Raw genomic sequence first — 27677 nt, 5'->3', positions numbered from 1 at the left:
AAGTCACAAGTTTAGAAGAAAGGCACGGTGGCATCTTAATAGGTAGGAGGGACAAGACAAGGTCTCAGAAGTCCTCNGAGCCTTCAGTGTCCACAAGAACAGGGGCCCTATCTTCTCCATGCTCACCCTTTCTGCATTCCATTCAGTGTGCCAGCACTGCTTAGCCGGAGTTGCTCACCACTCACCACTCTTTGCTTGTCTTTGAACATTCTATGTGTCCATCTTCCATANAGCTTTATTGGGTGCTGGGCACGCATGGAGGGATAGTATGTGTCCCTTGAGGGACAAAAGCAGACAGCTAAACATACAAAGGCATTTTGTTTGTTTGTTTGTTTGTTTGTTTAGTTTTAGTCTTAGTTCATTCTTATGTGTCTGGATGTTTATCTCCCCTGCTAATCAGACAACTCCTGAAGCTGAGTACCTCTGCCCTAACTGCTCCAACTTCTTGGAGTCTGTATTTTTCTTGCAAAGTGAGGAGTCATTACCAGAGGTAGCAGGGCCCTGATAGTCTTTGGATTCTTTACTGAGAATATAGATCAGGCTCCCCGGCTTGCCCAGTCCCCAGAAAGGTGCCATGGACCACCCCAGTCGGGTATGGGGGTCCCTGGAATGAGGGTCCTTGAAGCTAGGTGGGTAAGGATTTGGTGGTGACAAACAGAAACAAACACAGAGGCATTTTGAATCTGAGTGTATTTTGCAGCTCTCAAGCATGGGATTTTATACATTAAAAAACCAAACATTACATCTAGTAAAAACTATACCCAGTGAAACCATCACAGATACCAACAAAAATCATTTGGCACAGTAAAGCACAAAAATCATCCAAGCATTACAACTACGTATTCAGTGAATCACAAACAGAACAGGTAACATCATTATAAACCATCAAAATATAACAATTCTGAAAGGATGTATTCAGTGGGCGCAGCTGTCCAAGGCTAGTGGCATATTTCCAGGAGCAGGTTAATAAATCTTTATGGTCAGTGCTCTTGACCGCTGAGCTAACTCTCCAGCCCATGGTCAATTATTATTTAACATCTAATGCCTGATTTTTTAAATATAAATCTTCAATGCGTAAATTCAAACTATTTTAATTCTTTCTAATTAAGGTTTTCTTTACCATATACCAAAACTCACCTCCGATGACACACATGAAATTTTATTGTTGGGAAAGTTTTTATCTATCATCATAGTTTTGTAAATAATTTAGAAAGTAAAGTGTTGGTTTCCCCTGGGATAAGGTCATGTTAGTGACCCCATCTCTGGAATGGTTTCTGACCCATTATTCTCACTTAAGATCTTGGCCTAGTCTACCAGGACCATGTAAGTAAGAAAAGGAATACGAGAAAACAAACAGATAGATCGCCACGAGAACTACAGCTCAATAATTTTTCTCCAGCGAAGAGTTCCACAACCAGTTCCAGGAGGCCTCCCCCTTTTGAGGTCAATTGCCTCACTCTGTGAAACTTGTCACACAGATCCTACTGGAGGTGGTATGGCAGAAAGGTGTCAGCTAAGTCTAGGGACAGGATTGTCAGGAGCACCCACCTACCTGGGGCATAGCTCAGCACCTGCACACTGGGTTCCTCAACAGCCAGGACCTGGTAGAGCATGTCTCAGGCAGCCTTCCTTGCACAGTACAGACCCCAGCCCTTGAAGGGCTGCAGGGCACACAGAGATGAGATGCTAACCACAGTCCTGCTCAGGCCAGGGCTATCCTGGAAGGCATTCAAGGTGCTGGAGGTCAAGCAAAGCATAGAGGTCAGGTTCAGAGCCCAGTAGTTGTTCACCTCAGCTAGGTCATGAACGTTCAGGAAGCCTTTGGAAACATCCCCAAGAGTGCCTGAAAAAAAACAAAAAACAAAAACAAAAACAGGACCAAAGAAATGACAACTGGGGCGCTCTTCTCCCTCAGCCTTCCACAGTTCCTCCCCATAGGCGTTTGCTATCCCTCTGCCCCAGCTCTGCAGACACCCCTAATGCCAGCTAAGAATACACCTGAATGCTCTTTAGTGAAGCAGAGGGATTTGCTCAAAAAGTCTTGACTCACACACCTGCCAGGAGGTATTGTCAACCATCAATGACACTGGTACACCCTCTTGGACTTTGAACTTTTAGGGACTTGCCGTCCATCTAACCAAAAAAGGCGATGAGGTGAGATCTCACCTGGTCGGGAATCTCACCTGCGTTGTTGATGAGCCCTTGGGTCTCGGGAGCTCATGTACCTTGCTCAGCAACCGCTGCACGCCATCCTCGGCGCCCAGATCGGCGGCTGCCAGCACCACTCTCAGGTCAGGCTGCTGAGTGCCCAGCTCCTCAGTCAGTTGCTGCAGCACCGACTCACTGCGTGCGCTTAGGAGCATCACCGAACTGGGGCGACAGCAACCGGGCTAGCTGCGGGGGCCAGGGCGCGACCAAAGCCCTGGGAGGCCCCGGTCAGCACGCACACAGGGCACCCCAGCCTGCCACACTTCTAGTCTGGAGCTCAACTTCATGGTCAGCTACCTAACCAGCATGGGGCGGAGCCTATCCTTGGCTTTGGATAGTGGAAGTTCAGGCCAGCATCCACTGGTGTTTGGGTGAAAAAAGTGACCAATAGCCAGGGAGCAACAGCTCGGCAGGAAATCCCAGTCCCCTTCCCATCTCTTCCGGGTTCCCCTTGAGCGCCACTCCCACAAGCTCAGCCCCTTTCTGGGAGGTGTGTTCTCAATTTCCACTCTGTTCCAGGATCAGCTTCCTCCTCCAGGGTTGGTTTGTCTTTATCCACACAGGACATACCAGTTAGAGACCTGTGACAGCCTTGGATGAAGTCCTCGTCTGTGTAGAGCTTGTGGTCCCTTTGCACTCCGATGAACAGAAGCCTTCTCTGGAAGAGCACAGCAGCTTCCCCAGGAGGTGCTAGGCAGACAGAACCAGAGAATGAAGAGCGCACAGGGGAAGAGAAAGGCTGAGAATCACAACAGTCTCCCGAACGAGACTCATCGGCAGTGAAAACACTTGGTTCCTTGGGACCTGTGTACAGCAACCTTATCCTTTAACCCTTGTCATGCAGCCGGAGGCCACTTTATAATCTCAAATGAACATCTCTCTGGAGATGTCTGAGGAGGCTAAGAGAGAAAGACACAGAGATTGCTTTGATCCGTTTTTAGTATGGTGAGCTAGAGTCCATTGGAACTGTAGACAGGCAGGCTAATGGCTAGCCCCTCTTTGTTTCAGAAAGTTCAAGTAGTAGGACTAGACAGTTCTTAGCCAGGGTGAACAGGGAAGCCAACCTTCAGAGGGGACCCCTCTCAAGTTCCAATCTTTTGGCTCTGCAGTAGTTATAAACTGATGTTATCCTGCCCCCTTCTGGCCATTCTGTAGCAACACCCTGTCTTTTCTTTTTTCCATGCATGCCCTAATAAAGGAACAAAATACCTTTCATACTTGGACTGCCCGGGGAAAGGTCCCTGGAAGAAGTTGCATAGATGCCCTGCTGTTCCTGGTCCTCAGATCCTTAATGAGAGTTGGCCGGGCTGCAAGTCAAATGTGACATCTGCAGCCTGGGTGAGATTTAGAAGCACAAGAAGGCTGGGATGATGACGTTTTCTGTGCTTACGGTGCCTGCTTCCCATACAGCGGAGATCTGAGTTTATTTCCAGAGTGCAGAGAAGACTCAGCACTTGGAGATGGAGACAGATACACTTCCCTTTTTCATTTTTTTTTGAGACAGTGTTTCTATATTGAGCTCTGACTATCCTATAACTCATTTTGTAGACCAGGCTGGCCCAGAACTCACTGAGATCCATCCCCTCTTCTTTCTGATTAAAGGCATGTGCCACCACCATCTAGCTAGACAGGTTCATTTCAACTTCGATGGCCTTTCGAATGCCTGTGTCCAAAAGTCCAGGTGTTCAGCACCTGTAAATTGCCATTTGAGATTAAAGTACACGTTTAGATGTGTATGATGCACATATAAAGTTGAGCATACACATGCATGCCCACAGGACACACATGGACAAGGACACAAGTTAAATATATCATGTGTGAGTGCACAGGCATGCATACATGCTAAATATAGTGATGAAGAAGTTCAGAGTTGACTTCAGCCCCAGGCAGCCTTTGCAAGGCCTGACCTTTCTGCAGGAGCATCTGGTGGGTAAACCTTAGAAGACCCAGGCAGGAGGGTGACAATGCCGAGGGCTCCTGGGACTTCTTCCGTGGATGCTGGATGGTTTGGGGAAGCTCATTACTACTGAGTAGATTCTAATGGGTGTCCTGGCAATGAGATCCCAGCTCTGTCAGCCCTGTGGGTTCCCTGGATGTCTCACTTCCATGCAGCATGGGACTAGGAACCTCTCAGAAGCCAAGGCCCTGCACTGAGGAGAAAGGAAGGACGCCTGGATCAGTTCTTCTAATGTTAACCTTCTGCACCCCTTAATCATAGTAATGTCTTTTATGTTAGAAATAAAATCCCATTGTTGAAGTGGCTTTTTTGTTATGTTGTATTTTCTTTATTTAGATTTTTAAAAGTTTTATTGTTTTTTTTTTGTGAACTTTATTCACATCCTATACCCAGATCCCACTCATCTCCCTTCCCCGTGTACCCATCCTCTGCTCTTGCATCCTTTCCCTGCAATAGAGAAAAAAACATCTCTTGGGAGCTGTAGTGTGTCTGCGTGCCCATAATATTCTTTTTTGTCCACACTTCTTCACTTGTAAATGTTCATCGCAATGACTTGTTGGTCCAGTATAGAGCCTCTGGCTTCTGCTACTCAATAATGGAACATCACTGGGACTCTTCTTGGGTATGCTGGTCTTGCCCTGAGTCGTGGGAATCCTGTAGTTTTGGATCTGTAGAACCAGCCTCTTAGTGCGCTCCAGCAGTTCGCTGATAGGATAGATGTTGGGGTGAACCAACTGAAAGCCTGCATCTGGGTCTGAGAGGCTCAGAGACAGTCAGCCTGCTGGCTCTCATGCTCCCACGCCCCTATGGCCAGCTCACCCTCAACCCCCACAACCAGGGCCAGCTCCATCCTGCTGCCCAGGTGAGGTGCAGGGACCACCCCTGAGTGCTGCAGCCAGTTAGGGACATGGCCAGTTCTCCCACTCAGCATCCTGTGACCAGCTTTCTTGTCTACCATAGATGGTGATAAGGGGCTGACACACACTCTGCCCCTTACTTACCAGTGCCCAGCAGACAAGCAGCAGGGCCAAATCACCTGCAACCCTGACATCCTGGGCCACTTTATACTATGATGCCCAGGCAAGGTTGCAGGGCCCACTCTGCAGACTGCTGCCGCAGGTGGGAGGGCTGGGAGGGGCAGAGACACATCTCCCTCTCTCATGAGCCAAGAGAAGCTCTCCTGCCTGCTTTAGGTGGCTAGGGACTAGGGTGGCAGTCACTGCTGCATAACAGACGAGAGGCAGGGCCAGCTCTCCCATGCTCACAGCTCAGGGCCTGCTCCCCTGTACCCTGCCATCAGGGTCAGTTCTACTGTGCTGCCCGGGGGAGGGGCAGGGCCAGCTCTCCTGCTCTCATGACCTCATGGAGCCAACTCTCCTCCTGCTTCCATGGTGAGGGCAAATACAAAGGGAAGGGGTCTCTCCCTTGCCATGCCAAGGCACAGCAGACAAGAGGCAGCCACACTCATGCCCTCTGGGCCATCTCACCCACAATCCCCACATCTCAGTCCAACTCTGCTGTGCTACCCAGGTGAGGTCAGGGATTGCTCTTCCAATACTGCAGCCGGTGAAGGACAGGGCCAGCTCTCCTGCTCCCATGTCCCCAGGGCCAGGTCTCTTGCCTGTGGCAGATGGTGAGGGCTAAGTACGGAGGATATACCTCTCTCTCATCCACACTACCACAAGGACACTAATGGTAGGGCCAGCTCTACCATGGGGCCAGCATCCTAGGGGCCAGCTAACCCCCAACTCCTGCACTGTTTGGACCCCTGAGTACTGTGGCTGGCTCTCCTGCTCTCAGGCCTGTAGTGCCAGCCTTCCCACAATGCCTGGGCGAAGGGTGGGGCTAGTGCTGCACAGCCTTCAGACATCAACATGTCCCCACAGCAGGCCAGACCAGGGATATCTACCTGCCCTTTGGAAGTGACAGATCCCTGATGCTGCAAGGCCTTCGACCCAGATGTGACCCTCATTGTCAGCACAGGACTCCACTATGGTCCCAGGTGACATCACCACATCAGGCTGTTCCTCACTACCCTCAACTCTCCAGTTTTGCCTCTCTTGGTCCTGCCTACATCCTTCTGTTTCTCTTTCTCTTCCATTTCTCTAGCACCTACTTGCTCCACTTAGTGGTGCCCAGGGGGTCTCTGCGTGTCTGGGATCATTTCAGATGGTCTCACCAGCGCTCTGCTCTGCTCACAAATTATGGTGCCTGGCAGGGGTCATCTCAAGGGTGGTGTGTCTCCCCCAGGCCTGGCCACTGGGTGACATTCACCTCAGGCTAGCCCCGAGTCTAGGCCTGATGGAGCAAGTGTTGTGGTCAGTTCAGGTTCGCTCTTCTACAGGCCCACTTGAGTACCCATCTGTCTTGGGCTCACTCACTCCTGCTTGGCGTCATTTTTCTAGTCTCTGGCTTGCTTTCCATACTGGGAACCTGTCCAGGTCTGCCAGGCACCAGAGTGATGGTAGTGTAAGGTTAGGTCCTTGTCCAGGCTCTTGGTGACAAACTGGTGGTCTTCTTAGGCTAGATTTTTTTTGAATGTTAGGCTACTAATCTCATAGGTCAACACACTTAGCACAGAGAACTTCTCTCCCCTCTGTCACCCATGATGTACATGTGACACAGCAGCCACGCATACAGTGCCTCTAAGGGCAGGGCTTTTTGTGGTTCTGAGAAGGTCTTTAATGTGTATCTCTGCGTTGCATGACCTGGTAGTATGTAGGCCGTGCGGGGCTTAAATTTGAGGCAGCCTGGGCTGGAGAGATGGCTTCATGGTTAAGAGCACTGGCTGTTGTTCCAGAGGACAGGGGTTCAATTTCTAGCACCCATATGGCAGCTCAAAACTGTCTGTAACTTCAGCTCTCGAGAATCTCACACCCTCATATAGGCAAAACACTAATGCACAGGAAATCAAAATAAAAATTAAAAAAACAAAAACAGAACCTGAAGCTGTCTGGCACAGCGTGAGTGGCTGAGGCTATCGGCTCGCCGCCTTGCTCCCTGCTTTATGACGCATCCCCCCGACTCCTTGTCTCTGTCTTTAGCTTTGTTTCTCTTCCTCTTTTCTGTCTCCAGCATTGCCTACACCCCTGGTTATCACTGACCTTGTGAAGGTGCAGAAGGTGCCCTTGACGTCCTGAGCTTCCCGCCTCCACCACTCACAGCTGCACTGGTCTGTGCTGCTTACTGGTCTGTGCTGCTGTCCATCAAATCCGAGCTGCTGTGCACACTGGGTGAGCATTCTGCAAGCTGAGCTGAACCTCCTCCCATGATGACCCCTTTGCTCATTCCTATTTTTGGTTCTTCCCTGGGTAACTCATGTTGCCCACTATCCTTTGAAAATGCTATGGCTTATTAAAAATGTACTTTAAAATAACCTCAGCACTATGAGGTCATTTTCCTCTGGCTGAGGCTGTCCCCTGTCCTTACAGTGCAGGAGCTGCTGATTGGCTGGAGAACATCTGGACTTCTAGGCTGGGGAGCCACTTCACTTGGATCTTCATGGATTTATTGGATGCAAACATTGTGCGTTTTCTTCTATATTCCTATGTTTCAGTTTAGATGTTTTTGTTTTCTGGATTTAAACTAATTCTCTCTTCCTGCCCTTTCTTGGTTTGAAGTATTATTGGGGGAACTTTTACTTTTATTGTTAATTAGACTTTTTAAATAAGTTTTAAGAATGTCATATTTCATGTGACTTTGTTCCTTTCACTGTGTTGGAATGTTGATTTATATTAACCACACAGCATGAGCAATCTCACAGTGACATTTCCATACGTGTACAGGAAGAACTTTGACCGCATCCCCTGATCACACGGCCTCTTCCCCGCCCCTTCCAAGTCCCTCCCTATTTCCCATCCTTGTTCAGACCCTTACTTTTCAAGTACAGGTCACGTCACACCAAGCCCTCCTGTTCAGAGGACTGACAGGCCATGGTGACTGGACGGTGCCTTAGGGAAGGGCACTAATGTGTCTCCGTGCTTTAGCAGGAAGTCTCCTCTGATCTGGTTATCACAGGATCTTCCTAGCAGTTCAAAAGCCATGACTCCATGCAAGGCCAAAGGCAATGCTCACTACCATTTTTTGACGCTAACTATGGAATTGGGGTGCTGAAAAGAATCCAGAGACGGGATAAATGTAAGTCTCAAAAGAGTCAGTTTTGTACTCCAGGAAGAACTTTCCTTGGTGGGACATACCATAGCCTGTCCCTGCTTGGGTCCTACTTGGGTCCCTCTGTCTGCAGCTGTCATCCCGTGGGGGTACCTTCTTTTTCTTGTTTTGTTTTGTTTTGTTTTGTTTTGTTTTGTTTTGTTTTGTTTTGTTTTTCAAGAGGGTTTCTCTGTATCGCCCTGGCTGTCCAGGAACTCACTTTGTAGACCAGGCTGGCCTCGAACTCCAGAAATCCTCCTGCCTCTGCCTCCTAAGTGCTAGGATTAAAAGCGTGCACCACCATGCCCGACTCCATGGGGTACCTTCTGTCTTAAGGAGATGAATATGGCACTAAAGCTAGTGTGTTATCAGGCACAGGACGTGGGGGCAATAATGATATGGAAGCAAAGGATCAAGCCTGTGCCCTTGAGTTCTGCTGGCCAAAGAGCTCAAAGACCATGTCCAGGGACAGAAAGAGCCTAGTGCTGAAATGGCCTGCCCAGCACTCCACGGAACCCACCTCTAAACACTTGTCCCTTTGGAAAAACAGGGGGACTGTCTGCTGACAAGGAGAAGCTCCCCGAATATCCAAGTCTAGGCTTGACTAAAATCCTTCCTCCAACCCCAATCTTCTCATCTGTTAGTGGTGAGGCAGGGGGAGCAGAACCTTCATGACCCAGCAACAAAACCCCTTTCAGGTTCCTTCCTGTTTTCCAAGGGGTTACTGAGGAGGGAGGGTCTATCCTGTGACTTTCAAAAATCAAATATGTGATTAGAGAACTGGCAAGTTGGGCTCGGCTTCCCATTGCTGGACAGTACCTGTGTTTCATTGTGTGATGATTTAGCTTGGTAGACTTGCTAGCCAGTGCTTGTGTGGAATGTGGAGACAGATGCTGCCTCCGGGCGACAGCGAACATTTTATTAAGAATGTCCTTCTTAACCCTGCTAAACCACAGTTCAGTGTCTTTGGTATCTGTCATGGAATTGGTTCTGGGTGGGTCCTGTGAGGTCCCTTTAATGTGTAGAAATGATGACATCTGGTGGGAGGTACCTTCCTGTGCATGGAAATGGCTGACCACAGCCCTCACACCTTAGTCACTGATGTCACACTCACTTGTGTCTATGCCTGTGTCTATCAGCAACCATTAATTTTTTAAGCATTGGGAATGAGGATCATGCAGAAAACAAAAGCAGTCCTTTCTCCTCTTTTGTCATCTTTTGTTTTTGCAGTTTGGTTTCATGAGACAGGGTCTCCTGGAGCACAGGCTGGTCTCAGCATCACTGTGTAGCCAAAGAGGACTCTAATGCTGACCCTTCTGTCTCCACCATTCATAAATTTTATAATTACTGTGGGCTCATCTTTATGGGACTCTCCTGACTTTCACTTTGTCTAATGTCTCTCATCTGACCTGGGAGGACTCTTCTCAGGCTGGTCACAGCTAAGTTGATCATGCCTAGATGTGTGATGTGTTGTCTGTGTCCTGCCAACATCCTCTTCAAACTTCAACCCCAACACAACAATAGTAAGGTTTGCGATCTCATAAGCACTAGAGGCTTGCTACAGAGCAGAACATTGTCCTTTAGAAAGGGCTTATAGATTGATTTCATGCTTTTTCTTGACCGTCTGGGATTACACACACAGTACCATTTAGAGTTAGCACACAATCAATCTATCAGTCTCTTGCTTTGCGGTGCCAACATCCAGATGCATATAACATAACTGGGTTTTTAAAAAAAACCAAAACTCCCACTACAGCCACCTGTAGTTCCACTTCCAGGAAATCGATGCCCCTTTATGCCCTTCAGAGGTCATGTAAATAAGATTATATAGAATAATTTTATTACTATTTTTACATTTGAGTGTGCTGTGTGGGTGCCCTTAGAAGCCAGAGGTGGAGGATCTCCTGGAACTGGAGTTGAGGAATTGACCTGGGTCCTGAGAATCAATTGAAGGTCCTTTGCAGGAGAAGCAGACCTTCTGGACCCCGGAGGCAGCTCCCCAGCCTGGACACTGTGGGTTTTGGGGGTCTGTTGTCTTACCCACTTCTCTTGGACCTGAGTGCCTTGGCTCCCAGTGCTTGCTGACATCAGGTGAGAGGACTCTTGGCCTTTCCAGTGAGCAGCTCACTGTCTGTGGTCCTTTGTTGTGTTCTTTCAGTTTGCAGTTGGTCCTTGTCAACCAGACCTATGTCATATTTTCTGTCTATTCCCTTGAAAACTGCTTTGTTTTTCTCTTCCCAAGCATTCAAAGACCTGGCTAGGTTGTCGGACATGTTTCTGACCTTTATTTTCTTGTCTTTTTGATGGAGGAATTTGTAGCTTGTGGGCCCGATTTTAAATGTTTCTATTTTTTAAAAAATTTTCAATGCAAGTTTAAGTTTGGTTCTAGCCATATCAAGGAGAGGCTTATACAGCAGGGCCTGGCCTAGAGGCCTGCTACTCTATCAAGGAAAACTTCACCACTGACTAGAAGACAATGATGACCCTGGGCAAAGGAAACTTTTTCAGCAGTCAAACTGGCTACCATGTGTGCACACTGACCCGTGTGGCTGTAAAACTTCTCAGGAACAGCAAGAAGCATGTCTCACTTATCGCAGGGAAGTCAGCATCATGAAAGCCCTTGCCCATCCTAACCTTATCAAGCTGTTTCAAGTATCCAGAGGAGAGACATCACCTACCTGGTGGTGGGGCACGCCTCAGAGGGAAGGTTATTATAGCACATTAAGAGTGGCGGTCTTTAGAGGAGAGGGAGGCTCAAAGGATGTCTGCCCACGTTCTACAAGCAGTGCATTGCTGCCGTGACTATCACATTGCCCACAGAGACGTAAAGGCCAGCGATGTTTTGATTGGCTGCAGTAGAACACTAAGCTGTGCGGTTTTGGCCTGGCTGCTGAGTGATTCCTGGGCAGAAGCTCGTGGATTTCTGTGGTGTGCTGCTCCACTAGGCCCCAGAACGTCTTGAAGCTGAGGACTCTGAGGGCTGTCCCATCAATATCAGGAATTCAGGGGTCCTCTTCCTCACGGTGGCTGGGCACTTGCCTTCTGAGGCAGGTCTTTTGCGGAGGTGAGGTGGCAGATCATTGCTGCAAACTTCAGCATTCCTCCTCTTGTTTCATTCAATATTTTCAATGTCATCTTCGATCATCGATCCCAGCAGAAGGCCCAGCATCCTCCAAACTGTGGCATGCCCCTTGGTCAGGGACAATGAGGCATGCTTACAATTGACTTCAACAGAGAGTTACCCAGGCACGAGAGTCATGGAGTATAAGCCTGAGAAATCACTGACCTTCTGAGAGAGCAAACATTCAATGAGGAGAGGGCAACCTACCTGATTCTACAACATGAGTCACCCAGGGGCGACTGCTCCCACCATCAAGGGAAAGCCATGAAATGCATGCAGCCAGGCCTGGAAGATCTTCATTCCTTCCCTGCTTCCTAAGGAGAGCTTCTGAGCCTCTTCTCTCCACCTTCACCTCATCCTCACCTTCATCTAAGCTTCAAGAGGAGGATAAGTAGAATTCCAGGCTGGGTGGCAGAAAGCATGCTGTGGGCTGCCAGCCAACATGGACCCAGCCTCCCCAGCTCTCCCACCTGGACTGTCCTGTGGCTGACTCCCTCATGGGCAGCAGGTTGGATATTAATGAGAGTTTCTCACAGGCCAAGATTGTGTTATATGATAGCTTGACTGCATGTGTCCAGCCATCTTGAGTTCTATATACCCCTTCTCCTAGACCACACATGAATGAGTCTACAGTTGACACAGACAGGAATATGTCCTGCTGCAATCCCCAAGAGGAGCTCTGGAGATCCCTGCAGGGAGCTAAGAGTATAACCCTCACAGGTTCCTCCTCTGGGGATATCTTGCAGAAAGAGACCATCATGGAAAAAAAGACCACCACTAAGGAAAAGGACATTAAACGGGAAGAAGCCACCATTCAGGAAGAGACCACTACTAATGGCCAGCCTCAGGTCCAGCTTCCCCTGGTAACCAGCATTGCCACTGGAAGAGGATGAAGAAGACAATCATGAACTGCCTCAGAAACCTGTGCTGCTGCCTGCCACCACCGAAGAGAAGTCAAGCCTCCTGTAAGAACCTGAGCCCAAGGAAAGGGGATCGTGGAGTCACCCACGGGACCAGGTCCTCATTCATTTCATCCACACATCCCCTTGTTCTTTGTGACAAATGATGAGTGTGCCCACTTCTGGCACACTGAGGAACTTAACAGTGTGTCACTTCAGAGAAACCAATTCCATAGAATCCCCTGAAGGGCCACCTCAAGCTTGTGGAGCTGTGAGTTTCTGCCTGCAGTAAAACTCACTTCAGTCTGGGTTCATCCTGAAAGGCAGGGCTGAAAGGGAATAGATGGGCAAGAGAAACGGAGCCAGGACAAATTATTCTGATCAAGGCCCAAGGTTTAATGAAGGAACTCAGTTTATATAGTGTGGGAAATACCCCAGTCCCCAGCCCCAGTCTTTGAAGGCACAGGTGACTGTCCATAGGTGGGTCCAAAGGATGTTGTCTTCTGGGACATCAAATGGTCTTCTCAGCAGGCGATGGAGACACTTTGTAGGACAGCAACAGTAGAGCAGCTCTGGCAGATCTGAAGGTTACTACCTGTGGATCTTAGCGACTGCAGGGGGCTGGGCTTTGAAGGACAGTGATTACTATAAACATACTGTAAGCTTGGCAGATCTGAAGACCACCACCGCAGGTGGTCCAGTGGCAACCGAGAGCTGGGAGGCCCCAACATAGAGCCAGAAGAGGACTGCAGAGATGCTGATCAGAGCAGGGAGAGGAGGTGGAGGCATGGCCAAGGGAAGCAGAGAGTCCTCGGAGAACCAGTGGGGTGCTATGGCGCTGCAGGGCCAGCCAAGTAAGTCCTGTGTGTTTCAAAGTCACTAAGAGCCTCCTTCCTGGATCTTTCTGCTTTGAATCCCTGAAGAGGACCAGCCCCAGCTCCATAGCTTGTGAGCCACGGGTTGGGGGTCGGCCTGGCTCAGGGGATGCAGGCCAGATGTCCAGGAACCAGTGTGGTCACAGGCCCCTCCTGCACAAGAAGAGCTGTCCACCCCAGCACAGATCTGTCAGGTAAAATCCCAGGGCTTAGATGCAAAAGGGCCCCAAAGCTGTATGTGGAACAGGAGACCCCTGCCTTCTCCCTCAGCCTGGGAAACAGGGCGCAGAGGACAGCCACACACATCCCATCATGTTCTATGGGGCGAGACTGTCCTTTGCCCCCTGTTTCTTGCAGGGAACGTGGTCTTGTTCAGGAGGTAGCCTTCTCTCCCCAGAGAAGTCTCCCTAGTCAGCTTGTCCCACCTGCCCCAGAACGGGTTCCCAGGCTGAGAATGAGGCCTCAAGTCCCCATGTGGGACTCCATTACACAGCAGCCTCTTGCTAACCTTTTACAAGACCCCAACCCCAACCCCACAAAAGCCATCACAGCTTACATTGCTTGAGTCCTCAGACCAAGCTCAAAACCACACTTGTGAAAACCACAGCTGTGGAGTGACTTCAGGGGCAACACAATTCCATACCCATCACCACGTGCCACACCATGAGGGAGTGACAGTTATCATGATCATGTTAGAACTAGAGATCCTCATGATGGGGCAGCGACTTTCTGTGGCTCTGCCTCATGCCAGAGTCAGGCCTCTCCCTGGAGTCTGCACTCAGCTGGACAAATCCAGAGATTACTTGAGTTTCTCTGAGTATTTGCAGGTTGCATGCTCTTGCCCAGGTGAGCAACCTTGCACATCCTTTGAGAGAGCTTCTGCGAAGATTTCCCTGTCCCTCCCACGGTCACATCGGTATGATGTCATCTCCTGTGCTCTTTCTCCCTAAACTATATCAACATCTGTCACAGCATGAGGCACACAGAAGCCCCTGTGACAGACATGGAAGGTCTTGCCAACCAAATGTCTCATCTATTTTGAACACAGGACAACATGGTTCCTGGCATAGTAGTAACCCTGCTGGGATTCTGCTGAGTTCAACATACTGTCCTATGGTACTCTGCCTCTGTGAGAACACTGTATCTCTTAGCTGCACTGTCCTCAGAGCAACATTGAGTTCTCTTAGGACAATATTTTTTTTCCTCCCTAACACGAACAGAGATGGGTGTTTTATTCCACTCTGGCAGGAAGTGGCAGGAACAGGACCCCATGTTCCCCAAGGCACAGTGCACGACTCTAGGAAACTTCCTCTCANGGGTTGTGTGCTGGTGCAGCCACTGGGCCAGGCTGGCTAAGCAGACAAAACCAAGGAGGACTTCACGGAGGCTCTGGCCAGCCTGGGTTGGAGAGCTGGCCTCACATCCTGATGATTCCTGCCATCCGGCACTGGGACATGGAGCTCCTGGTGGGGCTCGCTCTGTGTGTGTGTCTGTCTCTTCTTGTACGTGAACAAATTCCAGCCAGGCAGGTCTCACGTGCTCTTTCTTAAATGGGGCTCCTAGGGATCCATGTAANACTGAAGGTGGCCTTAGGTGGCAAACACAAAACACAAACATAAAATTCAAGATCACAATTGATGGAAATTAAAGAGCAACAAACAACACTAACAACAACAAAAATCCTCAAATGTGTGGCTGTTCATAGTAACAGAGTCACAGAAGCATGCTAAGGGAACACATTCCACCTACAAGAAAGGATGGAAATCTTTTTCTGCCGATAGATGTAGTCTGATGTCTTAGGCACGCTTCCATTGTATGATCTGACACTTGGTTCTTTCTACTTTGGTTAGCAGGAATAGAATTGCTATGCTGGCTTTAGTGGTCACACNGTCTCACCTATAATTCAGAAGGAATGGAAATCAGGGNGTGGCCCNGGCTGGCTTTGACTTCCTGTGGACCCTGCTGCCTCAGTTTCTCCTTAGGTGCACTGTAAGGCTATTAGCATTGGTGTATTTGTGAGGGTTCCTATGCCAGGAACCCAGCTGGTAATCTCATAGCCAACGATGACCTAGAGCAGGACCCTCATCTTCCTGTCTATAATTCCCAAATGCAGAAATTTCAGTTTTGAGCCACTCAGCCCTGTTCATTACTAAAAGTTCAAGGCCATTGTAGGCAAGAGTAAGTTCCAGGCTCAGTGGAATTCTGTCTGAAAGAGGACATGCACAGTCTAAATATTTCCAACAATCAGATCTGGTCTCTGGGGCTGCAGAAATGGGTGTTGGGTAAAGTGTCACGGTGCAACAAAAGGACCCAGTGAAACCAGGCCAGGCAGCATCTGTGTCCTCCTTGGACTGGAGGTCCAGAGAGGCAGAAGTGGAAGCTTGCTGGCCTGAGATCCCTTGCATACACTGTCTCAAAAATTATGGTGGAGAAGCATTGATGATTATTCCTGTCTAACACGTGTGAGGACAAATAGATACACACAGTATGGTCATGTGTGTATCATGCATAATTCAGTTCTTATAGTAGTATCTAGAGATTTCCATTTGTGTTGTTTCCCTTTCCTCCTCAGTAGACGGTCTACACTTTATACTCATGCTCTTTCTTTTTTTTTTTTTGTCTTTTTTCTTTTCTTTTCTTTTTCACTCATGTCCTTTCTTATCTTTGCCAGTGAACATGAAGTTCATTTCCATGGTGATATAACTGTCAGGTCTTTCTACTGAGGGATTCTTTGTTTCCCTCCCTCTCCTCTTGCTTTGACTACAGTTTTCTGTGCGCAGTCCAGACAGACAAGGATTGTTGGTCCTCCTGCCTGACACCGACTGAGGTAGGGGAGAGAGCCTTAATGGCCTTTTCAAAAATTCTGTGTAGCTGTGGATGACCTGGAGTTTTGAATTCTCTGTCTCCCCTACTAAATGTAGAGGTTACACGATCTACCTACCAAGCCTGGCTTACTTGGTTCTGGGGAAGAAACCCAGGGCTTCCTTCCTGCTGGGCAAGGGCTGTTCCAACTGAGATGTCACACCTGTGGTCAGGCTAGCCTGGGACTCACTCCGTAGCTGAGGATGTCTTTGAATTCTTGATCCTCCTGCCTCCACAGTCTCCACAGGTCTACACCACTGACCCTGTGTTTTCTTTCTCCCTTCCTTCCTTCCCTTCTAGATGACTTGTTTTTGCTACTGAGATTATGTCCCAGTACTACAGGCATGAGCTGTACCAGGACTTCCCCCTGCTGAAGCTGCTGAGCTGTGAGCTGGTGGAGGGAGGGAAAGGAGGCTGTCCCAGTCCCATGCCATCCCAAGGAAACTCAGGTCATCATGCAGAAGTTTTCAGGACTGTCCCCTGTGTGGCTTTGCAGGTGTGTTCTGACTACAGTCCTTGAGCTAACCTCATCTAACTTCTTCATAAAGCACCACGGACAGAAGAGACGACAAAGCCACCAGAAGCCTGGCCCAAGGACAGAAGAGACGACACAAGCCACCAGAAGCCTGGCCCAAGCATGCAGCTGGCAAAATAGGAAGAGACGGTGTGTCATGCCCACTGTTTGTAGGTTCAGTCCCCTCACCCCTTGGGCAATCTCATCCACCTCACATTTAGCCAGTTCTAGGGAGTTTGTGGATTTTTCCTAAGACTAGAAATCAGAGCTATGGTGAAGATGTATGCCTGTACTCTCAGGACTCTGGACCCTTAGGCTGGAGTCAAGGCCTGTCTAGACTATATAGGGAGTGGTAGTCTAGCTTTGGTGGCAGTGTGAGACTTTAAAGACAACAGCAACAGGTCCTGTGCTATAGCTCAGTGTACCTAGCGTGAAGGAGTCCCTGGGTTCTTGGCTAGCATCAAATCAAATCAGGTGGTTCATGACCAGAGTCCTAGGACTGTGGGGTGGAGACAAGAGGAACAGTCAGTCAAAATCATCTAGAATGCCAGTCTAGAATGCATGACACTCTCTTTAAAAACAACTCTCCCCTCCCCTGCCCCAAATCTTATGCCCAAATCTGAGAAAAGTGACACGGCGGTTCACAATGACCATACATTCCCTGTGAATCTGAAGTCCTAACTGTTGGAGAGAAGAAAACCGGGCATCCATATGTGCAGTAATTATTTCCTGCGACTCACATCTGGAATGGGTCTGAGCACTGAGTTCCTCCCCTGTGCACAGCATTAAGGAGCTCTACTGGCCCTGTGGGAGGCATTGGGGAATCTGTGCAGCCAGTGCTCCCTGTTGTCTCTGTGGGAAGTAATAAGGACGTATACATCCAGTGCTCCCTGATAGTCCCTTGGAAGGAAATGGGGAGAAAGGTTTGGAGAACATGGAGACACCAACCTTTGACAATAAGAAGGCTGGAAGGATGCTGGCCATGCATCAGTCAGAAACTGATGTTCTACTGCCCTCTTGTGGCAGTTCTATAGCAGTACTGTGTCAGTGCACCCGGTTTGCTGGGGTCCCTGCTTCAACTCATACCAACAATGGGTGGTGTGTGTGTGTGTGTGTGTGTGTGTGTGTGTGTGTGTGTGTGACGCACGCTCGAACATCTATCTAACATAATATTGTGGTATTTCCCTTCCTTTTTCTCATGCACACTATAATAAAGGAACAAAATACCTTTCATTCCTGGGTTGCCTGGGGATGTCCATGGAAGAAGTTGCATAGACGCCCTGCTGTTCCTGGTCCTCAGATCCTTAATGAGAGTTGGCCGGGCTGCAAGTCAAGTGTGACATCTGCAGCCTGGGTGAGATTTAGAAGCACAAGAAGGCTGGGATGATGACGTTTTCTGTGCTTACGGTGCCTGCTTCCCATACAGCGGAGATCTGAGTTTATTTCCAGAGTGCAGAGAAGACTCAGCACTTGGAGATGGAGACAGATACACTTCCCTTTTTCATGGTTTTTTTTTTTTTTTGAGACAGTGTTTCTATTTTGAGCTCTGACTATCCTATAACTCACTCTGTAGAACAGGCTGGCCCAGATGTCACTGAGATCCCCTCTTCTTCCTCCTGATTAAAGGCATGTGCCACCACCATCCAGCTAGACGGGTGCATTTCAACCTCAATGGCCTTGCAAAAGCCTGTGTCCAAAAGTCCAGGTGTTCAGCACTTGTAAATTGACATTTGAGATTAAAGTATATGTGTAGATGTGTACGATGCACATATAAAGTTGAGCACACATGTACATGTCCACAGGACACACATGGACAAGGACACAAGTTAAATATATCATGTGTGAGTACACATGCATACATGCTAAATATAGTGATGAAGAAGTCCACAGTTGACTTCAGCCCCAGGCAGCCCTTTGCAAGGCCTGACCTTTCTGCAGGAGCATCTGGTGGGTAAGCCTTAGAAGACCCAGGCGGGAGGGTGACAATGCCGAGGGCTCCTGGGACTTCTTCTGTGGATGCTGGATGGTTTGGGGAAGCTCATTACTACTGAGTAGATTCCAATGGGTGTCCTGGCAATGAGATCCCAGCTCTGTCAGCCCTGTGGGTTACCTGGATGTCTCACTTCCATGCAGCATGGGACTAGGCACCTCTCAGAAGCCAAGGCAGATGGCCCTGCACTGGGGCGAAAGGAAGGCCAGGTTTATCAATTTCTAACATTAACACCCCCCATCCTTTAATCATTGCATATTTCTTACATATTGAAAGTAAAATCACATTGTTAAATGGGCTTTTGTTATATTGTTTTGTTTTGATCCTCCTGCCTCAGGTTAAATGACTGGAATTACAAGCATCATCACCAGGCCCTACCATTTTGTTACATTGTTCAAAACACGTAACTGCGGCTGCAGAGATATGGGAGCAGTTAAGAACAGCAGGCTGCTCTTCAGGAGGACTGAGTTTAATTCCCGATAGCCACATAGCTAGCTGTGTGTCTGTAGTCCCTGGGGAAGCAGAGGCCCTCTTCTGGCCTCCACTTTGCATTGCACACATGTAGTGCACAGACATACATAGAGGCCAAAACCCATATACATAACAAACAAAGACAAACAAACAAACAAACAAAAAGATGTGAAAAAGATACTTTTCGAAAAGAGATATAAAGCCTGAAGAGATGGTTCAGCAGTTAAGAGCACTGACGGCTCTTCCAGAGGACCTCAGTTCAATTGCCAGCAACCACATGGTGGCTCACAACCATCTGTAATGGGGTCCAATGCCCTCTTCTGGTGTGTCTGAAGAAAGGGACAGTGTACTCACATACATTAAATAAATAAATAAATAACTTTTTAAAAGGGGAGATGTAAATAGGACCCTGTATGCTTACTTTGGTTTAAGAAATTCTTCTTTTCCTAGCTTTGTCTGTATGTCTGTGTGTGCCTATTCATTTGTCACTGGATGAGTTGAGGGTGGAGGCCAGAGGACAATGTGTATAGTTCTTTGTGCCTGTTCATCTTTCAAAAAGTTCTGTTTTTGTTTTTTGTTTTTATTTTTTTTGTTTTGTTTTTTGTTTTTTTTGTTTTTGTTTTGTTTTGTTTTTGAGACAGTGTTTCTCACTGAGTAGCCCTGCCTGGCCTGGCACTCACTTTGTAGACCAGGCTAGCCCCAAGCTCAGAGTCACCTGCTGCGCATGCAGACTGCTGGGATTAAAAGTTTCACTGCAGCCACCTGGCTCAGAAAGGGTTTCTTTGTGTAGCCCTGGCTGGCTGTCCTGGGACTGACTTTGGTAAACCAGGCTGACCTCAAACTCACAGAAATCCTCCTGCCTCTGCCTCCTGTGTGCTAGGAGCACTACCAATGCCTAGTCACACCTAGTGTTTTTAATGTCGGTTCTGGGGTTCAAATTCAGCAAGGACTGCATGCTGGCCTTGAGCTCACTATGTCTGTTGAAGATCCTTCAACTACTTTGGAAATAAGATAACAAACCCAATAGATTAGTGGTAACTAAGTAGTTTTAAATATACAATTCTGCTGAAAGGGAACTTTGGCATAGAGAAAAGGCATTAACGACTAAGGTGTTGATGTGGCACAAGACAGTGTTTTTTAAAACCTTTAGAGAGACATTCCGGTTCTCTTCTCCTATAGGATTTGCATCGCTCTAGGTCCCCTATCTCATTGGCCTAGGACAAAAGCCTCAACCAATAAAAAGAATTGGGACTTGAGAATGGCTCCTACTCATTGCTGGTTTCCCTGTCTGACCAGGCTAAGTGACTAGTCCTTACCACTTGAACTTTCTGAGACAAAGAGGAGCTAGCCATTAGCCTGCCTGTCTATAATTCCGATGGACTCTAGCTCACCTCATACTAAAAACGGATCAAAGCAATCTCTGTGTCTTTCTCTCCTAGCCTCCTCAGACATCTCCAGAGAGCTGGGATTTTTTTTCTTTCCCGCTTGAGATCATAAAGTTGTTTCTGGAGTGCATGACACAGGTTAAAGGATAAGGTTGCTGTACACAGGTCCCAAGGAACCAAGTGTTTTCACTGCGGATGAGTCTCGTTCGGGAGACTGTTGTGATTCTCAGCCTTTCTCTTCCCCTGTGCGCTCTTCATTCTCTGGTTCTGTCTGCCTAGCATCTCCTGGGGAAGCTGCTGTGCTCTTCCAGAGAAGGCTTCTGTTCATCGGAGTGCAAAGGGACCACAAGCTCTACACAGACGAGGACTTCATCCAAGGCTGTCACAGGTCTCTAACTGGTATGTCCTGTGTGAATAAAGACAAACCAACCCTGGAGCTGATCCTGGAACAGGGTGGAAATTGAGAACACGCCTCCCAGAAAGGGGCTGAGCTTGTGGGAGTGGCGCTCAAGGAGAACCCGGAAGAGCTGGGAAGGGGACTGGGATTTCCTGCCGAGCTGTGGCTCCCTGGCTATTGGTCACTTTTTTCACCCAAACACCAGTGGATGCTGGCCTGAACTTCCGCTGTCCAAAGCCAAGGATAGGCTCCGCCCCGTGCCGGTTAAGTAGCTGCGCGTGAGTCTGAGTTCCAGGCATGGAGGGAGGCGGGCTGGGCTGCGCTGTGTGCGTGCTGACCGGGGCCTCCCGGGGCTTTGGTCGCGCCCTGGCCCCGCAGCTAGCCCGGTTGCTGTCGCCCGGTTCGGTGATGCTCCTAAGCGCACGCAGTAAGTCGATGTTGCTGCAACTGAAGGAGGAGCTGGGCGCTCAGCAGCCTGACCTGAGAGTGGTGCTGGCAGCCGCCGATCTGGGCACCGAGGCCGGCGTGCAGCGGTTGCTGAGCGCGGTACGCGAGCTCCCGAGGCCCGAGGGGCTGCAGCGCCTGCTGCTCATCAACAACGCAGGTGAGACTCCCGACCAGACCCGGGCTGCGAGCTCTTACCTCATAGCCTTTTGGGTAGGTGAAGGGCAAGTCTCCAAAAGTCCTAAATCCAGGAGAGAGGGTGTATCAGTGTCACTACGGGGCGACAGTACCCCTGGCGGGTGTGTGAATCAAGACTTTTTGAACAAATCTCTCTGAGCATTCAGATGTATTCTTAGCTTGCATTAGGGGTGTCTGCAGAGCTGGGGCAGAGGGATAGCAAACACCTTTGGGGAGGAACTGTGGAAGGCTGAGGGAGAGAAGAGCGCCCCAGTTGTGTCATTTCTTTGGTCCTGTTTTTTTTTTGTTGTTTGTTTGTTTTTCAGGCACTCTTGGGGATGTTTCCAAAGGCTTCCTGAACGTTCATGACCTAGCTGAGGTGAACAACTACTGGGCTCTGAACCTGACCTCCATGCTCTGCTTGACCTCCGGCACCTTGAATGCCTTCCAGGATAGTCCTGGCCTGAGCAGGACTGTGGTTAACATCTCATCTCTGTGTGCCCTGCAGCCCTTCAAGGGCTGGGGTCTGTACTGTGCAGGGAAGGCTGCCCGAGACATGCTCTACCAGGTCCTGGCTGTTGAGGAACCCAGTGTGCGGGTGCTGAGCTATGCCCCAGGTAGGTGGGTGCTCCTGATGGTGCTGTCCCTAGACTTAGCTGGCACCTTTCTGGGGACTGGGCAAGCCGGGGAGCCTGATCTATATTCTCAGTAAAGAATCCAAAGACTATCGGGGCCCTGCTACCTCTGGTAATGACTCCTCACTTTGCAAGAAAAATACAGACTCCAAGAAGTTGGAGCAGTTAGGGCAGAGGTACTCGGCTTCAGGAGTTGTCTGATTAGCAGGGGGGATAAACATCCAGACACATAAGAATGAACTAAGACTAAAACTAAACAAACAAACAAACAAACAAAATGCCTTTGTATGTTTAGCTGTCTGCTTTTGTCCCTCAAGGGACACATACTATCCCTCCATGCGTGCCCAGCACCCAATAAAGCTATATGGAAGATGGACACATAGAATGTTCAAAGACAAGCAAAGAGTGGTGAGTGGTGAGCAACTCCGGCTAAGCAGTGCTGGCACACTGAATGGAATGCAGAAAGGGTGAGCATGGAGAAGATAGGGCCCCTGTTCTTGTGGACACTGAAGGCTCNGAGGACTTCTGAGACCTTGTCTTGTCCCTCCTACCTATTAAGATGCCACCGTGCCTTTCTTCTAAACTTGTGACTTCTGCTTAGAAGGTAGCGACATGCAATAGAATGAGCAAGCAAGGGCTGGGATGCAATTGTCTGTACCTCTTTGGACCAGGACAGGATTCTGGCAGGCAAAATGGCCTGTCTCATGCTGGAGGGAGGCAGGGCCAGGGTCCAAGCTTGCCTCTGACTTCTCATCTATACTGCGTTTCCTCATCTATGTAGCACCTGCCTATGCACACATGCATGATATTTCTTGTTCCAGTATCCAGCTCACCTGCTCTGAGNTCAGCCTAGGCTCCTTCAGACAGCAGNGATCACATGTAAACCACAGCCAGGAGGGNACCCNGTTCCAGAAGGGCCCAGCGCTAAGTTAGCTCTCTGGAGGCTGCCTCAGTTTTCATGGAGGAACTGAGAAGCCTCCCCCAGAGCCTGAAGACAACAGGGGCCAGCCCAGTTTTCATTTCNGTCTCTGGGAGAATCTTCTAACAGGTTACAAAGANAGAAACGTCTGTGANGGAAGATAGGGAGCCCCTGCCCAGCGGTGCTCAAGGAGATAAAACTGAGCGAGGAGGAGCACTTGAGAAGTGAGCAGAAGTTCAAAGTCAGCCCTGGCTACACAGCAAGTTAGTGGCCAGCACGGGCTACAAGAGAGTGTCTCAAAACACAAGAGAGCAGGAGGAACAACGGAGGACCAGGCTAGGGGACATTCAAAGTTAGCCAAGTGCTCTTCCAGTCCTTGTGATTTTTCTGCCCTAAAACACCATTACATTTTGGGAAGTTTCACAATTCCATTAGCAAACAGGAGACATGTTCCAGAAATGCAAGTAAAAGTAACAGAGCTTGTTAGAAAGTGACAGGTCTCTCTCTCTCCCACCCCCACTCCCTCTGTGTGTGTGTGTGTGTGTTTTGCCTGAATGTCAGTGGTTATCACATGCATGCAGTACCTGCAGAGGCCAGATGAGGGCAACATATCCCGTTTAACTAGAGTCACAAATGGTTGTAGGTTGCCTAGTTGGTATTGGGACTCAAACCCCAGTTCTCTGCAAGAACAGCAGCTGCTCTTAGCAGGGAGCCGTCTATCTCCTCATCCCATACACTCAGCTTTTCACTGGGGATTTGAACTCAGCTCCTCAGGCTTGTACAGCAAGCACTATAGCAACTAAGCGGCCCATCCAGGGGTTTGGGGAAGCTGTGGAGGTCCAGAAAAGTGCAGCCAGATGAATTTATCAGAAGGCTAGGAGGGGGTCTGAAATAAAGAGAAAACCTAGGTTGTGACCGGCACCTAACTGCTCGTTGAGCTTGAAGATTCTGAAGGTCTCACCTGTCCCCTGGTTGGCTGTAGGTGGAGTGGAGAACCTGTGGGGCTCCCTATCTGTTAGTACAATGGGAAGTCAGCAAGCGGTATTACCTAGACAACAGATGATGGTTTGATTTTGCACAATGCTTAAGAGGCTTAGCTTTGAACCCAAAGCTCAGTCATGATGTGGTATAGCAGGTCCAAGCACTGGAGGACTAGAGGAGGAGGGGTCCCCACGTTCAAGTCTGCAGAGAGGAAACATTACCGAAAAGAAGAAAGACGTTTAACAGGCAACGTAACAGAGCCTTGGCCAGTCCTGAATCAGCCACACACAGCAGGGACCTACAACCTCTGGTCCTATCTTGTGCCTTCCACCCACCAGGTCCTCTGGACAGCGACATGCAGCAGTTGGCTCGGGAAACCTCCATGGACCCAGAGTTAAGGAGCAGGCTGCAGAAGTTGAAGTCGGACGGGGAGCTGGTGGATTGTGGGACTTCAGCCCAGAAACTTCTGGGCTTGCTGCAAAAGGACACCTTCCAATCTGGAGCCCACGTGGACTTCTATGACGGTTAAGCCCATGCCCTGTCACAGTTCCCCCCTCTCCCCCCCACCATGTCCTGCCTAACACACATATAAGCCCTTCGTCCCAGCCAGTGGGGAGCAGCGGGTACTGCCAGTCATCGGAAGGCTTCTGCAGAGGCTTGGGAGCGAGCTGAAGTGCACTGGAGTTCTCTGTCCCCTGGAAGAGCGCTTTAGAGGTGGGAGGAGCAGGAGAAGCAGAACACTGGACAGATGAGGTTGAGGCTCTTGTCTGTGGTCAGTCTGTGGGGTGAGGAGGGTGGGCTCTGATGCACAGAAAGGACTGAAGGCATCACATCCGGGTGGATGCTCCTTGAACTTCGTTTCTTTGTTGTACTGCCTTCATCCCGTAGTATTCACTGGTCCTCCCTTGAATCTGGTCCGAATACAAAGTTATGAAGCAGATGCAATAGCGTGTGGGTTGTCCTTCATGAATGCCTGCTAACCTCTTCTAACCGGCCCAGGAGTGACCCTGGTTCTTTAGACAAGAACTTTACTGCTCTTATTTTCCAGAGTGAAGGCAGAGAGCTGTCTGCCTTTTTTCATCGAGGGCAACATAGTGGTCGGCACAGGTCCAAAGTCATCAAGATGGATGTCCCGGGAGACCTGTGCCCTTCTGTCCACCCTGACCCACCTGGGCTGACATTTCCCTGAGGGTCCTAGAACCAGTCAGTGACAATCGATCCTCAGCACCCAGCACATAGCAGACAGCACTGACCAGTGAATGCTTTGATATCCACTTCACACCCTGCCCACATGGCAGTGCTGTGAAAAGGTCCCAGCTCCTATGACAAGCCCTCTTGGCTTGGTACAGACTCAGGACCAATGGGCCTTCAGGAAAGGAGAGCAGGGATCCGTGAATGAAGTGCTGAGGGATCTGGTTCTTGTGCAGTCCACAGTCATGGGTTGGACACTCAGTGGGACTGGTCTGCAGCCAGCCTCTTGGCACATCTTTGACAAGGGCCTTACAGTTCCTGGCCATCAAAAACAAACAACAAAATGACAGCCCCGCTCTGCATCTGCTTGTTAAAAGAACCCACTGACCCTCCTGTGCCCAGCAGAGGGCGCACTGGGGCTGTGCAACGTAGAAGGTGGGGCCTGTCCTTCCTTCAGGCTATGCCTCTATTGTGCAGGTCCTGCAGGATTCCCCAAGGTGGAAGGGGTTAGGTGACTTCTATAGCCTTTCCCAGGGGAGTCCTCACCATCTCTGGAATGGCAATGGCTGAGTTCAGACCCCTGGGCTGCTGCTTACAAGCTGTAACCCACAGCCAGTTGCTCTGTGCCTCTGAAAAGACCGTTCATNACAACACATTTAAGTAAATCATAGCACCCATCCCAAAGGGTCGTCATGAGTGCAGAGTAGGCTAGTGTTTNTGTTTGGCACTGAATGCCCCAGGGTTGATAAAACCCTGTTGCCTCTTTCATTTTTGGCAAGGCCTCTTGTAGCTAAGGCTGGCCTCAAACTGTAAAATGACCCTGAGTTTCTGATCCTCCTATGTCCAGCCAAGGGCTGGGATTATAGGCAAGCGTGACCATGCCTAAGTTTCTGCAGTGGTGGGGATGGAGGCCTTCACGCATGGGTAAGCACTTCCAACTGAGCTACACTATCACCTCCACTACTGCCTTGTGACATCACACACACAGCCCTCTCTCTAAGGGACCAGGTGCCCTGCCCTTGCTGCCCTGTGGCAAGATCTTTCACACACTGTACTGCTCCTGTGTCAGCGTCTTCAGGGGGACCAAAGTTCCATCTGGATAGCTTCTCAGACCAGTAAGAGAACACATAAGGTTCCAGAGCCTAGACATTCCCATGTTTGTCTTGAGCAGGTCCCCACCTCTCTCTGAGATTCTGTTTTATTATGACAAAGAAATCCCTGTTTTGTTTTGTTTCATTCTGGTTTGTTTGTTTGTTTGTTTGTTTTTCTGCAAACCTCTCTTCCAGAATGGCCTGGCTGCATAGGGGATTGATGTTGTATTGTCTTCTGCAAGTAGGTGGGTTAATCTAGGGTGGCCTTCTGTCCTGGAGGCACATGAGTTCCTCCAAGGCCTCTTGATTTTTCCGGGGGGGGGGCAGTTAAGGGTGCGGAGCATCCAGCACCAGCCCTAAACCTACTAGGATCACCCTGCCTTTCTCTATGACAGAGCCGCAGTTCAGGGAGAAGTACCGCATGTCTCCACAAGGTGGCGGACTTTCTCAAGTCTACTGAGTGCTGAGGCTTCATGTCCTAAGAGTTTCCTTGTTCTATCCTCAAGGGGACCCAAAGGATTGAAGGAGGTCAGAAAGTGATAGTCACTCTTCTTAGGAGGCCCCAGGGCCACCCAGGTGACCTGCAGCCATCTCTGCCCACAGAGAGGCACACAGAGAGCTCAACCTTGTCTAGAGGATTTCTGAATTGAGGCGCTCAAGGGATTTTTTTCATTGTGGCAAATTGACATTGAAAATGATCAAAACTAGGGAAGTAGAGATGGGAAGATCCCCAGGGTTTGCTGACCAAACCAGTCTAGAACAATCAGTGAACGTTAAGTTCAGTGAGACCCTGAATCAAACAATAACGTGGAGCCAGGAGTGATGGCGCATGCCTTTAACTCCAGCACTTGAAAGGCAGGGGCCAGACAGATCTCAGTGAGTTTGAGGCTTTGTCTGCAGAGCAAATTTCAGACCAGCTAGGTTTATAGAGTAAGGTGATGTAAGGTGATGTCTTAAATAAACAAAACAAACTGCAGCCCAGGCATGGTGGTACGCACCTTTGATTCCAGTAGAGGCAGAGACACTTCTGTGAGTTTGAGGCCAGCCTGGTGTACAGAGCAACTTCTAGGACAACCAGGACTGTTACACAGGAAGACCCTGCCTCAAACACACACACACACACACACACACACACACACACACACACACACACACGTGCACATGTGCGCACGCGCAAAGGCATAGACTCTTGGATGGGTGCGATCCCACATGTACACACAAACAGTTCAATCCAATGAAACTTTATAAAGAATAAAAATGTCCAACAGTAAATATTTAATGAAAGCCGAATATGCTTTTGGTTGGAAAAGTATGATGAAGCTTGTTATAAAACTGTACAAGTGAGTCCCCTGTCGCTCTGAGACTGGACTTGAGGTTATTTTGCCTCAGCCTCCTGGGTGCTGAGATTACT

The 27677-nt window shown here is 49.2% G+C and overlaps 1 protein-coding gene and 2 pseudogenes across 1 annotated transcript; 1 reads left to right on the top strand and 2 right to left on the bottom strand.

Moving 5' to 3' along the window:
* Window positions 1–1481: 1481 nt before the first annotated feature.
* Window positions 1482–11449, bottom strand: LOC110316853 (annotated as a pseudogene).
* LOC115063523 lies at window positions 6703–6821 on the bottom strand (annotated as a pseudogene).
* Window positions 11450–20963: 9514 nt separating the features above from the next.
* Spr (sepiapterin reductase) lies at window positions 20964–24929 on the top strand. Its single transcript, XM_021191030.2, has 3 exons — window positions 20964–21432; window positions 21776–22066; window positions 24323–24929. Exons 1-3 carry the CDS (start codon window positions 21126–21128, stop codon window positions 24511–24513), a joined length of 789 nt encoding a protein of 262 aa, XP_021046689.1. The 5' UTR covers window positions 20964–21125; the 3' UTR covers window positions 24514–24929.
* The last annotated feature ends 2748 nt before the right edge of the window (window positions 24930–27677 follow it).

Source organism: Mus pahari, chromosome 2 (assembly GCF_900095145.1).
Source record: "Mus pahari chromosome 2, PAHARI_EIJ_v1.1, whole genome shotgun sequence".
Taxonomy (NCBI): domain Eukaryota; kingdom Metazoa; phylum Chordata; class Mammalia; order Rodentia; family Muridae; genus Mus; species Mus pahari.
Note: the sequence above shows the minus strand (reverse complement) of the source record. Positions and strands in the feature narration are given on the sequence as shown.

Bases quoted from the DNA above. Each gene is read 5' to 3' on its own strand.
- Spr (XM_021191030.2), top strand. From the start codon at position 21,126: ATGGAGGGAGGCGGGCTGGGCTGCGCTGTGTGCGTGCTGACCGGGGCC. The intron at 21,433-21,775 runs GTGAGACTCCCG...TTTGTTTTTCAG, and splicing joins GCTGCTCATCAACAACGCAG to GCACTCTTGGGGATGTTTCC. The intron at 22,067-24,322 runs GTAGGTGGGTGC...TCCACCCACCAG, and splicing joins GGTGCTGAGCTATGCCCCAG to GTCCTCTGGACAGCGACATG.